At 35.2% G+C, this 14,395-nt stretch overlaps 1 protein-coding gene across 1 annotated transcript in view; it reads left to right on the top strand.

Moving 5' to 3' along the window:
* cyth3b (cytohesin 3b) overlaps nt 1-14,395 on the top strand; it is a 51,543-nt gene that overhangs the window by 21,420 nt on the left and 15,728 nt on the right. Inside the window, exons 2-7 of the mRNA XM_073843371.1 lie at nt 6,074-6,156; nt 6,742-6,806; nt 8,809-8,875; nt 9,089-9,207; nt 9,581-9,661; nt 11,847-11,959. Of these exons, the coding sequence (XP_073699472.1) occupies nt 6,074-6,156; nt 6,742-6,806; nt 8,809-8,875; nt 9,089-9,207; nt 9,581-9,661; nt 11,847-11,959 (528 nt within the window). The remainder of the gene's footprint in view (nt 1-6,073; nt 6,157-6,741; nt 6,807-8,808; nt 8,876-9,088; nt 9,208-9,580; nt 9,662-11,846; nt 11,960-14,395) is intronic.

Raw genomic sequence — 14,395 nt, 5'->3', positions numbered from 1 at the left:
TCACTCCTAGTTTCTAGTTAGTTAAAATGACTACCCATGAGTATGAGCCATAGTTACAGTGATATTGACCTTATAAACACCACTTACAAATGCAGGTTTTGTTGATTCACTGGTTGTGTTGAGTCTGCTTGAATTGAATCGTACACTGTAAAAAACAACCTATAGAATCTACTCAATAAAATGGGGTAAACTGATGTAACAATTTGCACTGTTTGTTTGGGTAGATTTTATCCTATATATCTGAGTAAAGAATACCTGAATTGATTAGCTAAGACAAACAAAAAAAAGTAGGTAAAGTCTGCACAGCAAAAAGCCCAGTATTAAATGAACTCTCCCAATAGTTTGAGTCCATACTCAAGAGTATTAAAATGAACACTGAAGCAGTGTTAGAGTTTTTGAGGTAATTAAGTGATTCATTGAGTGATTATTGACCATTATTAAAGACCTGATGTTAAAAAGCAGAATCACCAAAAGGAGAAAATCTAATTTTGTAAGTCACCATTATAGTGGTCAGTGTTAGCATTAGATTAGCTCTTTACCAATAACTTCTTAACATTATGTTTTGTTTGGGTGTTATAATTGAGTTATAACGGTCAGACAATCCAGAAGAAGTTAGATTATATGGTGTTGAACATGCTTTGACAAAGTCATAATGTAGTGACCTGAATAACTGAGTTATATTTTATGTATTAATTACACTGGATTAATCAGACAGGTGTTATTGAAGCTTAATTTAACAAAAAAGTATACACATTTTTTAGATATAGACACACAGACATCACCAATCAGCATGAGAATCACAACCATGGTGACCATCAAAAATGTATGTTGTAGCCAATCAAAACTCATCCGTGTCTCCCATCATGCATTGCGGCATGAATAAATTATGAGCTGATGATTTCCGTGATATTTAGAGTTGATCTGTTTCTGAATATGCTGTTTGTCACCATTGTTGAGATTCATATGCTGATTCCTCATGTCTGTGTGTGCCTAAAAGGGCAACTCTTAGAAGTTTTTGATCAGAGGAGCTTGTAAAAAAGCCAATCAAAAAAATAAAATAAAAAAGGCTTTATTATTTTTAGCTGCTGTGAAATCCCAAAGCAGTTATAATAAATAAAGGATATAGAACTAAAAGACTACACTCTAAACGCTTACAGTGGCTCAAATTAAGCTTATTTTAAAGCAGAATTATCACCACTGCATGAGTTTTGCTCTTTAGCTTGTCTGGCTAGTTTAACTAAACAGCTAAACAAAACTTAATGCTAAAAAGCTACAGGTCAAGATGCATCAACTAATGCTAACACAGACCACTATAATGGTGACATAAAAATTGTGGTGTCTTCAATCATTTTCAATCACCACTCAATGAATCACTTAATTACCTGATTAGCTTTGACACTGCTTCAGTGTTGATTTTAACACTCTGAGTATGGACTCAAATAAACTCCCGGGAGAGTTCATTTAATACTGCGCTTTTTGCTGTGTAGACTTTACCTACTTTTTTTTTTGTTTTTCTTAGCTGATAAATTCAGGTATTCTTTACTCAGATATATAGGATAGAATCTACCCAAACAAACTGTGTAAATTGTTTCCTGAGTTTACCCCATTTTATTGAGTAGATTCTTAAATTCAGGTATTCTTTACTCAGATATATAGGATAGAATCTACCCAAACAAACTGAGTGCAAATTGTTACATCAGTTTACCCCATTTTATTGAGTAGATTCTTAAATTCAGGTATTTTTTACTCAGATATATAGGATAGAATCTACCCAAACAAACTGAGTGCAAATTGTTACATCAGTTTACCCCATTTTATTGAGTAGATTCTTAAATTCAGGTATTCTTTACTCAGATATATAGGATAGAATCTACCCAAACAAACTGAGTGCAAATTGTTACATCAGTTTACCCCATTTTATTGAGTAGATTCTATAGGTTGTTTTTTACAGTGTATGATGGTATTTAAACTCACACACTTCTTTTTGGCACGCAAGTTTCCTTTTCCTCTTGTTGGGTTATAGGTCGTGTTTAATGCATTAGAGCCACAGTGATATCAAATTACCCTCTGCTTCCTGTGTGTGCGCTCACTAACACACAGTGGGGGTTTGTCACCAAGTGCAATAGCCCAACAATCAAAGACATTTGCCTCTTTTATTCCAGCATGGGAATTCTCTCAGATGATGTGCTGTAGACGTAGGTTTGCCTGTGGGGGATCACTCAATAAATGCTGCTTTATGCACGCTGTCAAAGAGAACCCAGAAACCATTGTATGCAGCCAGGACATGGTTAGTGTCATCATTTTTGTCTTTATGGAAAACATTCATTGTTTCCATGAACTCTTGTTTTCTGAGTTCGCTGTAGCCACAGTCACCCCTCCGTAGACTTCCCAGGCCATCAGAAAGCTTTGAACTAATGTTCAGGATCCTTTCGTGTTTTTTTTGGCCTAGAAAGGGTTTTAGCAATTGACAACTGAATGTGAAGTGAAAATAGGAGATGAAATTCAAAGCAGCTTAGTGGAGTGATGCAGATGGGATTTCGCTTCCCAAGCAATGGATACAGGAAACTGGCAGAGAGCGGAGTAGCGCTACAATCTGCTCCAGCAGAAATACTGAAGTGACCTACTTCCTCTGGCGGCTGAATGAATCTCAACCATCTTCACGCAAAATCTCAGTAGCCTGATGGTGGACTCAAAACACTGCTGTTGTTCGCTTTTACACATTCTTTGTTTTTATAATTTTTGTCCTTTATATATATTTCATTGTGACATATTTATTTATTTTTAGCCCATTGTACACAGGCTGGAATGGCATATAACCATAGTTGACGATAATGTACAAAATAGTGAACATGAAATTGAGCTATAGCTTCTTTTTCATGTTTTAGAGACTGTTATGACTTCAAGATAATACATTACTACAATTAGCACTTTACTACATAATGCAGTATATGAAGCATAGATGCTTCCATTTACATACTGACTCCCAGTTCAAATTTCCTGTGCTTTCATTTAATTGCAATTGAAGTGGGTATCTCTGATTAATTTCATATTTATTGTATGCATTTGAACAGTGTTGGAGGTAAGTAATGCGAGTTATGTAATCGGATTACTTTTTTCAATTAACTAGTAAAGTAACTCATTACTTTTAAATTTATAACAAAATATCAGAGTTAAAGGAGTAGTTCACATTCAGAACCAAAATTTACAGATAATGTACTCACCCCCTTGTTATTCAAGATGTTCATGTCTTTCTTTCTTCAGTCGTAAAGAATGGTGTTTTTTGAGTAAAACATTTCAGGATTTCTCTCCATATAATGGACTTCTATGGTGTCCCCGAGTTTGAACTTCCAAAATGCAGTTTAAATGCTGCTTCAAAGGGCACTAAATGATCCCAGCTGAGAGAAAAGGGTCTTATCTAGCGAAACGATTGGTTATTTTCTAAAAACATTTACAATTTATATACTTTTTAATCTCAAACGCTCGTCTTGCCGAGTTAGACATAACGAGCATTTAAGGTTAAAAAGTATATAAATTGTACTTTTTGTTAGAAAATACCCATCGATTTGCTAGATAAGACCCTTATTTTCTCGGCTGGGATCATTTAGAGCCCTTTGAAGCTGCATTTTGGAAGTTCAAACTCGGGGGCACCATAGAAGTCCATAATATGGAGAGAAATCCTGAAATGTTTTACTCAAAAAACACAGTTTCCTTACGACTGAAAAAAGAAAGCAATGAACATCTTGGATGACAAGGGGAGTACATTATCAGTAAATTTTTGTTCTGAAAGTGAACTACTCCTTTAAATAAGTAACGCAGGTTGGGAGTCTTCAGCCTGATACTTATAAATTTGAAACGCCTTTACAGTTGCCAAAAATATAACTTTAGGTTTTTTTGTCGTTAAAAAACAAATAAGCAAGCTCAGTTCAGATGACAAAAGTAAAACAAAAGTAGCATAATACATTACTTTCTATGAAAAGTAACACAAATGCATAAAAACGCAATTTGTTTATTTAAATGAGTACAACGCAATATTGTAATGCATGACTTTTAAAAGTAACTTTCCTCAACACTGCATTTGAGTGAGCTATACTTAATTCTGTTAATGTTTTATTTTCATCTAAGTTTAAGAAAATTATCATCTTGACTTTATAACAAAATCCTTACTAAATTCAAGACCCCTTTTCAAAACGTATTGTGTGTATTTATCAGAAATTTAGTTGACTAGATTAACAATGAACACAACTCCATATTAAAGACCTGTTTACTTGTTTATTGTGGTTTATTTATAGTATCAAATTCCCTGTGAAAGCATTTGAAAGGGAGACACGGTCTGCCTGCTGCTAATTACAGAACAATACGGAAGTCATCACTGACATACACAATGAAAACATGATGCTCATTTTACCAGATGCACCGTATTCTAGTTTAGGGTTCATGGCTGTTGCTATTTCTTACTCTCCGTCTCCGTCTTGACGGCACACCCATGGACCGGTCATGGACTACCTAATGTATTAAAACACTCGATTTTGATTGGCTAGTACTATACAATTTCCTGATGACCTACTTCACTGTGATTCTGTCAAATGTAGTGCAATACTCAATACTCTCACAGTATGCGATTTTAGACGCAGGTAACGTTGGATACATATGGTTTCAGTGAATGCTTCTGAACTAGTCCCTGGGTTTTCAAAAGTTTTAGAGGTTCAAAGTAGAGGTTCTGTTTTTAGAGATATACAACTTTTTGGTAACTTTATATGTCAGTTTGTGTGTAGGTGGGAGGTTTTTGGCAGGGGTGTAGAAACTATTATCATCTCCCACTTTAGTTCGTCCGACTAAGTTCATCTCCCACTTTTTTAGAGATAATAACATTTTTAAATGTTTTTGTGGTCACACTTTATTCAAAAGATCCAATTCTTACTATTAACTAACCATTAACTATGACTTTTGCCTCAATAAACTCATAATTTGCTGCTTGTTAATAGTTAGTAAGGAAGGTGTTAAGTTTAGGTATTTGGTGGTATAGGATTAGGGATGTAGAATATGGTTATGCATAATATGTGCTTTATAATTACTAATAAACAGTCAATATGCTAGTAATATTGCTAATAAGTAGCTAGTTAACAGTGTGAATTGGTCCCAATACTAAAGTGTTACTATTTGTCATAGTGTAAGGAAAGAAAATAGGCTACAACACAGAACAACAACTTCAAGACAGAGCGGAAGCCTCTGTCAATAGAAACATCTGCAGTGGGCTGAAAGAATCCTGAACTAAATCCCTTTTCAAAGAAAATCTGTTTACTCTGCAGCCATATGTGCAATGTCTCAAGACAGCTATTTTGGGCATCCCAAATACAAAGACCAAATACTATCTGTTTGAACAGGGAAATCCTGAAATCTCAAAAACTACTTGCTACTTGACATATTTCAAATCAGCAACAAAATTTGATGAACTGCTCCAAAAACATTTCTTACGCTCACATTGTGAGCAGTGAGCAGTCCTAAATGTGTGTCTTAGCTTTTAACAGCAGCTGCAGTGACACAGAACGGATCTTATTCAACCATATTGCATTATCTTTGTATGAGTCTTTGTATATCTAAAGTATTTGAAAGAATTTGTTAGCTGAAACTTCCCTTGCCCCTCAAAGTTCATTTTCCTACATAGTTTAGCTCCAAAATCACCTGCCTGTAACTTTCCAGCAATCCCGAAGACCTTTATTAGCTTGTTCAGGTGTGTTGATTTGTCCTGAAGCTAAACTCTACAGGAAATTGCTTCAGATTGTGCCTCCCCTCACTTTTCAGTTTGTTCATACATCCCTGTTTTTATGCCAATACTCATCAGAAGCCTGAGAAGAATATTTACGGAGGATCTCTCATTTTATAGCCAAAAAAATTCTTAATAATTCATACTGAGTGTGAAGATAGTATGACTGTAGTTTGAATGCTGAGGGAAACATCTGACCCACATTATTGCTGATTTGAATATGTTATGCTCTTCTGCTCTTCAATGTTAAGACGACCAGTGCTCGTATAAACACATGTTTACAGGTGTCCTATCCTTTGTGTTTTGTTACAGTACCTGAAGATCTGTCCTTAGAGGAGAGAGACGAGCTGTCCAACATACGACGCAGGAAAAAAGAACTGCTTGATGATATTGAGGTGAAAATGTAGCCGGAAAGAATTATTTATTTAATTGAATAAATAAATAATGATACATAATCTTATATTACATAAAATAATTATTAAATGATTTGTATTACTCATTGCTTTCCATAATTCCTCTGTAGTGAGCTGGCATTGTGTTTTTTATTGAATGCAGCATAGAAACCCTGCTGAAAAAAACAGCATATGCTGGTTAGGTGTGTTTTGGTGCTGGGATGCTGGTTTTAGCTGGTTTATGCTGGTCCTTTGCTGGTTTATGCTGGTCCTTTGCTGGTTTATGCTGGTCCTTGACCAGCAACATGACCAGCATAGACCAGCAAGGGACCAGCATAAACCAGCTAAAACCAGCATCCCAGCACCAAAACACACCTAACCAGCATATGCTGTTTTTTTTTCAGCAGGGAAGTAATATGCGTTTGGCAGACAGTTTATTCCAAAGCAACTTGCATTGTATTCAAGTTCGACATATTTTCGTGAGAATCAAACCTATGACCTTGGCAGTTGTTGGCAGAATGGTGTACTGTTTGGGTTATAGGAGTATCGTATTGAATTTTCTGTTTGATGTGAGCCTCTGTTTTGCAGCGGCTGAAGTTTGAGATCGCTGAAGTGATGACAGAAATCGAGCAGCTCACGTGTGTGGGCGAGAGGTGAGTTATGAGAGATTGAAATGTTTCCTTTTCATTACAGCCCGACTAAAGCTCATTTAGATTTGCACCTGCCTCTCTTTTGTCTGAGTGTCCTCACTGATCTGTCCTCTTCTAAACATTCATTAAGCTCTCTATTCAGAATGTGTCGTCTGGTTGATAGGTCATCACCGCTCACACACCTGAGGAGAGGACATGTGTGCTGCATGTGCTTATGTATTTCATTGTGCTTACAAGAATATGGATTTACTCAGTGTTAGGAAATGGATGTTGAATATCCATCATTCAATAACTCAAAGCAAGTTTAGTTTTTGTCATCATGTCATACAAAAATACATTGATAAGTACATAAATGATCAATTTTTGAAATGAAAAAATGCGGTTTTGCAAATGCTATAAATGTGCCTTTCGAACAAAAGATTGCTATCGAATAGGACACCTAGGTTCCTAACTGATGACAACGAAATGACAGAGCAGCCATTGAATATTAGACAGTGTTTTAGGTTATTACATGCAGAGGTTTTAGGTCCAATAATTAACACCTCTGTTTTTTCAGAATTTAGCAATAAGAAGTTACTCATCATCCAGTTTTTTTATATCAACTATGCATTCCCCAATTGGTACGTTTCGCCAGGCCTCAAAGAAATATATAGAGCTGGGTATCTTCAGCATAACAGTGAAAGCTACCACCATGTTTCCTGATGATATCTCCAAAGGGTAACATGTAAAGCGTAAAAAGCAATGGCCCTAGTACTGAGCCTTGAGGTACTCCATATACTGCACTTGTGATTGATATGATACCTCTTCATTCACTGACACAAACTGATGGCGGTCAGATAAGTATGATTTGAACCATGCCAGTGCACTACCACTAATCCCAACATAATTTTCAAGTCTATTCAAAAGAACGTTGTGGCCAATAGTGTCAAACGCAGCGCTAAGATCCAGCAGCACTAATAGAGAGATAAAAACCATGATCAGATGAAAAGAGCAGGTCATTTGTAACATATTTGTAAAAATCATTAGGATATTAAGTTAAGATCATGTTGCATTAAGATATTTAGCAAATTTCCTACCGTAAATATATCAAAACTTAAAACTTAATTTTTTAGTAATATGCATTGCTTAGAACTTAAGTTGGACAACTTAAATTTTTTTGCAACTTCAGATTTTCAAATTTCAAATTAGAAGTGTATATTCCTTAACGCCAGGAGCTGGATTTGTGAAATATTCTTACAAAATGAAGTTAATCTGGTCACACTTTATTTTAATGTCCTATTCTCACTATCAACTAGCTATTACCTACAACTTTTAACTCAATAAACTCCTAATTACTGCATATTAATAGTTAGCAAGGTAATTGTTAAAGTGTAGAATTAGGGATGTGAAATATGTAGATGCAGAATGCGCTTTATAAGTACTAATAAACAGCCAATATATGCATGTTAATAAGCAACAAGGAGAATTTGTCCCTAAACTAAAGAGTGGCACAGCTTTGCAAAGGGGCTGTTATTAAAGGATGCAGCTGTTGAAACCATATTCGATGTGAAAGCAAACAACATCTAAGTAGGCCCATACAAATATTTTAACATTTTCTGGAACAAATTTTTAAGCTTGCTAAACAGAGCAAGATTAATGCACTCTTATTGGTTAGCCAAACATTTTACCAAAGTATAATAACCAAAGATGTAAGTGTGAGGGATGTGGTGAAGTTTGTGAATGATGGTTGTTTTGTGTGCACAGAAGAGACTATTATAATTCTAAGTAGACCTCATTGCAAAATTGAAGTAAGAGAAATATATAACAAGATAAGGCTCTTAAATCAACAACTTGTGACCATAAGCAGGACTTATTGATAGTTATAAAAGTGTTTTGCTGGCCAAGACTGTGGTTAGTGTTTTGAACTCAATTTACTTCTTACGTTGTATCTGCAGGCAAGTCATATAAAAGGTTCTTTGTCTGCCTTCATTCTTATTTGTAAAGACATATTTATTTGCGTTTGCAGCAAAACAACACAGAGAAACAAACAAATTGCAATGGGAAGAAAGAAATTCAACATGGACCCCAAAAAAGTAAGTCTCATTTTTACTGTGACCTACATTTTTGAGAATCTTAAAGTATTTTAATGTTTTTTTGAAGCCTTTAACCTTTACTTTATAGTATTTGTACTGAGCAATCAACATTTTCCCTGACGTACTGTATTACATTTGGATATTTTCCACATAATTTCCCTGACATTTATTGGGTTGATCCTAAAATCCTTTTTTAAATAAAACTCCTTGTAGGGGATCCAGTTTCTTCTGGAGAACGACCTCCTGCAACAGACCCCTGAAGACATCGCTCAGTTCCTCTATAAAGGCGAAGGCTTGAACAAAACTGTTATCGGGGATTACTTGGGGGAGCGGTAAAGCTTTACTTCATTCCTGTAGTTTTTGCCTTTGTTTATTCAGTGTATGTCCATCGCACTGTAAAATATGTGCCTGGTTCATCACAAAAATCCTCCGGAAATTGATTGTCTGGGTTTAGTGAGCAAAGCAGCAGCAGTGAAATGCAACATGTGTGCCTCTGAAGGAAATGGACCACCTCTTGGGATGTGACTTGTCAAAACAACAGGATTTCATGAAGCATGGCTATAGATACAAACAGACAAAGCAGCCCACAAATGTTGTTGAAAATCTTGAAAGATATTAAAAATCTAGTTTTTTAAAGACAAGCAATCAATCTTTCTTTGCAGAAAATAACCATTTCTCCTGTGTGTGGTTGTTGTTTTCTTGTAGGGATGACTTCAACATCAAAGTGCTCCAGGCTTTTGTAGAGCTCCATGAATTTGCTGACCTCAACCTCGTCCAGGCTCTGAGGTGGGAGAAGCGTGTCATTCTTACCTAAAAACTGCATGCATGCCTAGTTTCTAGACAAGCCGAAAGACTTCTGGTTTAGAATTATCCCAATAATATAATAATGAACTGGTTTCGACTCTAGAATCATAAGATCAGACTTAGTTTTTTAAAATATACATTTATATATACATGATATATTTTAAAAATAAATATACAGTTGAGGTCAAAAGTTTACATCCACCTTTCAGAATCTGAGAAGAGGGATCAAAATGCATGTCATTGTTTATTTAGTACTAACCTGAATAAGATGATAGAATTCAGATAGCCAACTTTACAGCATTACATTGCATTGTTTGATTTGGTATCCCTGTTCCTAGATGGCAACATCAGGCATGAATTGTACAAACTGTACAGTATTTTGAATAGCTAAATTAAATTTATCGCAATGGTCTCAAATACACTGAAACACTTCCACCATGGCCATCAAGAGACACATTGTCATCAACTAGTTTGCCCTCTGAAGAGTAAAAAAAAAAAAAAAAAAAGCAATACTGCTTTACAATTAAAGACTTCTTATTTCTCATATTAAAACTGTAATTAATCAAATCTTTCCAGAACATATTCAGTATAAATCTGGCTGCCAATATGCAATCAATACAACTATTTAAAATTCAACATTTGGAGAATACAACATATAACATAAACAATGCACCATTTAATAACACACTTGTATTGAAATTTTGCTCGCCTCTCTTTTAAGCAGGCAAAGTGATCAATTACCCTCTCATTAAAATCAGGCATGTTCCTCTCCATTGAAAGCATGGCCAATGCATTCAGACGTCTCGCTACCCGTGTGCGTGCTGTACATCTTCGAGCACGCATCAGTGCATATTACGAAATCACGTTGGGGCGAGCCCTCCCGGTGCCCATTGAAATGCATTGTAGGGTCCAAAATTAAAAAAAAAAAAAATCTCACAATATAACTCTATGAGACTGGCTGGGGCGATTTTCAATCTGACTGAGATGACTTGTCACTTGGGGTTTTAGGTTGGAAAGTGACATTCAGGCTGTTGATTGTACAGTAATATGCAGACTAGGACCAGCAAAATAAGACTCTTTTTCTCCTCTCTTTTTTCGTGTGGCTCAAGGAGGGCGATGCACTATCGCCCACCATGGGCCAGCCGCCCCTGGATCCATCTTTTTGCACTGAGGGCAACTGAGGGACTCAAATGCAACTATTACAGAAGGTTCAAGCACTCACTAATGCTCCAGAAGGAAAAACCATGCATTAAGACTTTTTCAATTTAAAGATTAGCGTAAATGTTTTGTTTTCTGGGAAACATGTCACTATCTTCTGAAGGGCAGTACTAAATCAAATAATTTCATATTTAGGCAAAATAAGAAAAATGTACACATCTCCATTCTGTTCAAAAGTTTTCTTAATGCATGGTTTTCCTTCTGGAGCATCAATTAACATTTGAGTCTTCTGTAATAGTTGCATATGAGTCTCCAGTTGTCCTCAGTGTGAAAAGATGGATATCAAAATCATACACTCATTGTTGGACAGAGTTGAAATAAACAAAAATGCAGGAAAACCAAAGAATTTATGGGACCTGAAGGATTTTTCTGAAGAACAGCGGGCAGTTTAAATGTTCAGGTGAACAAGGGACTTATGAACAACTATCACTAAACAAAAAAACACAGCTGTGGATCATTCAGGTAACAACACAGTATTAAGAATCAAGGGGATGTAAACTTTTGAACAATCATTTTTATAAATTACACTATTATTTTCTCTTGCGGACCATATGGACTATATGTAAATCTTTTACGTGAAATATCTTTTTCAGGTCAGTACTAAATAAACAATAACATGCATTTTGTAAGGTCCCTCTTATTTTGGTAAAATAATTTATATATTTTGCAGATTCTGAAAGGGGGGTGTAAACTTTAGACCTCAACTGTATATATATATTTTACGTTATGACATTTTAATGCAGGTTTATCAATTTTTTTAATACCATTATACTCATTACTCTAATATAAAAGAAATTGTGAATTAATTAAATTATAATGTGTATATATAATGGTACCATTCTGTTTTGTGGAAAAATCACTATGTGTATGTGTAATGTGTAAATGCGACCTGGACTTGTTTAGATTCACTCATGAATGATTTTATGATAGATTTGTTCTCTCCACACAGGCAGTTTCTCTGGAGTTTCAGGCTTCCTGGTGAGGCCCAGAAGATTGACAGAATGATGGAAGCGTTTGCGTCTCGGTACTGCCAGTGCAACCCTGGAGTCTTTCAGTCCACAGGTCAGATATGTACAAAAACGGCCAGTGTCCATACTAATAGAAACCTTCCTTCTCTCCTGACTCTTTTTCAAACAGAGATGGCAAAACACATGGCAGAAATTAGCATAAAGCTAAAAGAAAATCTTTCTGACTCTTGCTAATTGCCTGAATAAATAACACATCTTGTTTAATAGCACCATCAATTTAATATTATTAAGCACAACATTTTAAATTTTCATGTTTTCATATCCCTTTAATTGTTTTATTAAATTGAAATGAATGGTTAGTTTGATGGTAGTGGTGTTAAGTCTGTGTGTAATTGCTCTCTGCTAGGCTGTGTGACTCACAGGTTAAACGTCCTGTTTGAGCAGGCTAAGTTTAATGTTTAATCTGAACACTGGCAGAATAGACACTTGTTTAATGTCACTTCTTAAGAGTTAAGAGCTCATGTCATGATGTGTTTAGAGAGTAAACAGTGACTGTGGTGTACTCGAGCTGTAAGAGAACAGCTTTGTCTGGCAGTGAAATCCCACCCTCCCACAATTTTACCACACTAGTGACTCACACCCACGCTCATGTCAGGGTTTGGCTCTGAAGTGTGTGTGTTTTTTTTTTAGACTGACTATAAAAGCACAAATGTTCAGAATATTAGGCTGAAAAAGATTTAAAGGTTTATTTATGCTCATTTTCTCTATGAAAAGTCTTTACATTAAAAATAACAGTTCCCCATTTTAATATATTTCAATGTTTAATTTATTCCTGTGATAAAAAGCTGAATTTTCAGCATCATTACTGCAGTTTCCAGTGTTGTGGATCCTTCACAAATCATTCTAATATAGGCCTACTGATTGGCTGTTCGGAGTTATTAACATTTCTTATTATCAAGGTTAAAAATGCTTAATATTTTTGTGAGAACTGTTTGGAATCAGTAGGATTTAAAAAAGATAGAAAGAAAGAAAATGTCTTTATTCAGTAAAGACGCATTAAATTAATAAAATATTACGGCAAAAACATTTAGAAAGTTTCAAAAGATTTTTGTTTCAAATAAATGCTGTTCATTGAACTTTCTTTTCTTTAGAGAATGCTAAAGAATATTTCTTTGTTTTCACAAAAAAAATTACAATTTCTGAAGACTGGAGTAATGATGCTGAAAATTCAGCTTTGCATCACAGGAATGAGTTACATTTTAAAATGTATTACAATAGAAAACCGTTATAACAGTTATTATTGTTTTTTGTTGTATTTTTTATCAAACAAATGTGGCCTTGGTGAACATAAGAGACTTTTTTCAAAAACATCAAAATTCTTAAAGATTCCAAACCTTTGACCATTAGCATATAAAATATTTTATATGTAATATTGTTGTATATTTACAATTATTATTATTATAAGTCAAATACTTATACTTAAATTTATACTTAAATACAATTTTTTGGTCTTGTTTTCACTCAAAATATCTAAAAAAAAATTACATCAGGATTTTCTAGACAAGTAAGAAATATTGTCAACAAATTGTCAAAATGAGTCAAAATTAAGGGCATTTTATCTTGAAACAAGCAAAATAATCTGCCAGTGGGGTAAAAGAAAAGATTTTTTTGCTTACCTCATTGGCAGATTATTTTGCTTGTTCTAAGCAAAAATGCACTTAATTTTGACTTGAAAACAAGAATTGTTTACTCTTCTAGAAAATCCTTCTTGATTTAAAGTGCCCCTATTATGCCATTTTAAAGGTAGTTAATATTGTTGTTTTAGTCTCTTAAAACAGGTTTACATGTATGCAAGTTCGAAAAACACTTTAGTTTTCTCCAAAATTAGATTTATTTTTACCCCGTTTCTAAATGATTCGTAAACGACTCGTTTGAAGCAGTTCGAAGAATCAGTCTCTCTAAACCCCTCCTTTCAGTGAGCCCTCACTGCTGTGATTGGTCAGATGGTGCAGTCCTTTTAGATTGGTCTACCGCTACAACGCAAAAACGAAACGCCCATTGCCATAACTGAATGACAGCTGCGGAGACCTGTTAATGCATAGAAAAGATAGCCTCGATTTTATCAATTCGAGCCGGAGTCTGACGATGAAACGGTTGAAGTGGCACATCGACAAGAAACTGTTTCGTAAGCACGACTGGAGCAGGACGTTTCTCAGTGGGTGTCATATGTTACCTGTTAAAAGTGCTTGCAATTTGCTTTTGTAAGCGAACCGGGCAACCCTCTACGTTGTGAACTTCAACATTGTATAATGCATAACACTGCGTTAAGCCATCGTTTATCATTATCATTACTTAAACTAATAAGGCAGCAGACTGTCAAGCTGCATCAATCACAATTTTTAGACTACATTGCACTCACAGCTGAACAACAGAACTACAGAAAAGCAAGTTAGCCGGTTACCAAGACATGTGCGGGGTTGTTACACACCATAACGTACACAAAGACATATTTTGAACGATCGCTAGAAAA

Source organism: Garra rufa, chromosome 1 (assembly GCF_049309525.1).
Source record: "Garra rufa chromosome 1, GarRuf1.0, whole genome shotgun sequence".
NCBI lineage: Eukaryota > Metazoa > Chordata > Actinopteri > Cypriniformes > Cyprinidae > Garra > Garra rufa.
Note: the sequence above shows the minus strand (reverse complement) of the source record. Positions and strands in the feature narration are given on the sequence as shown.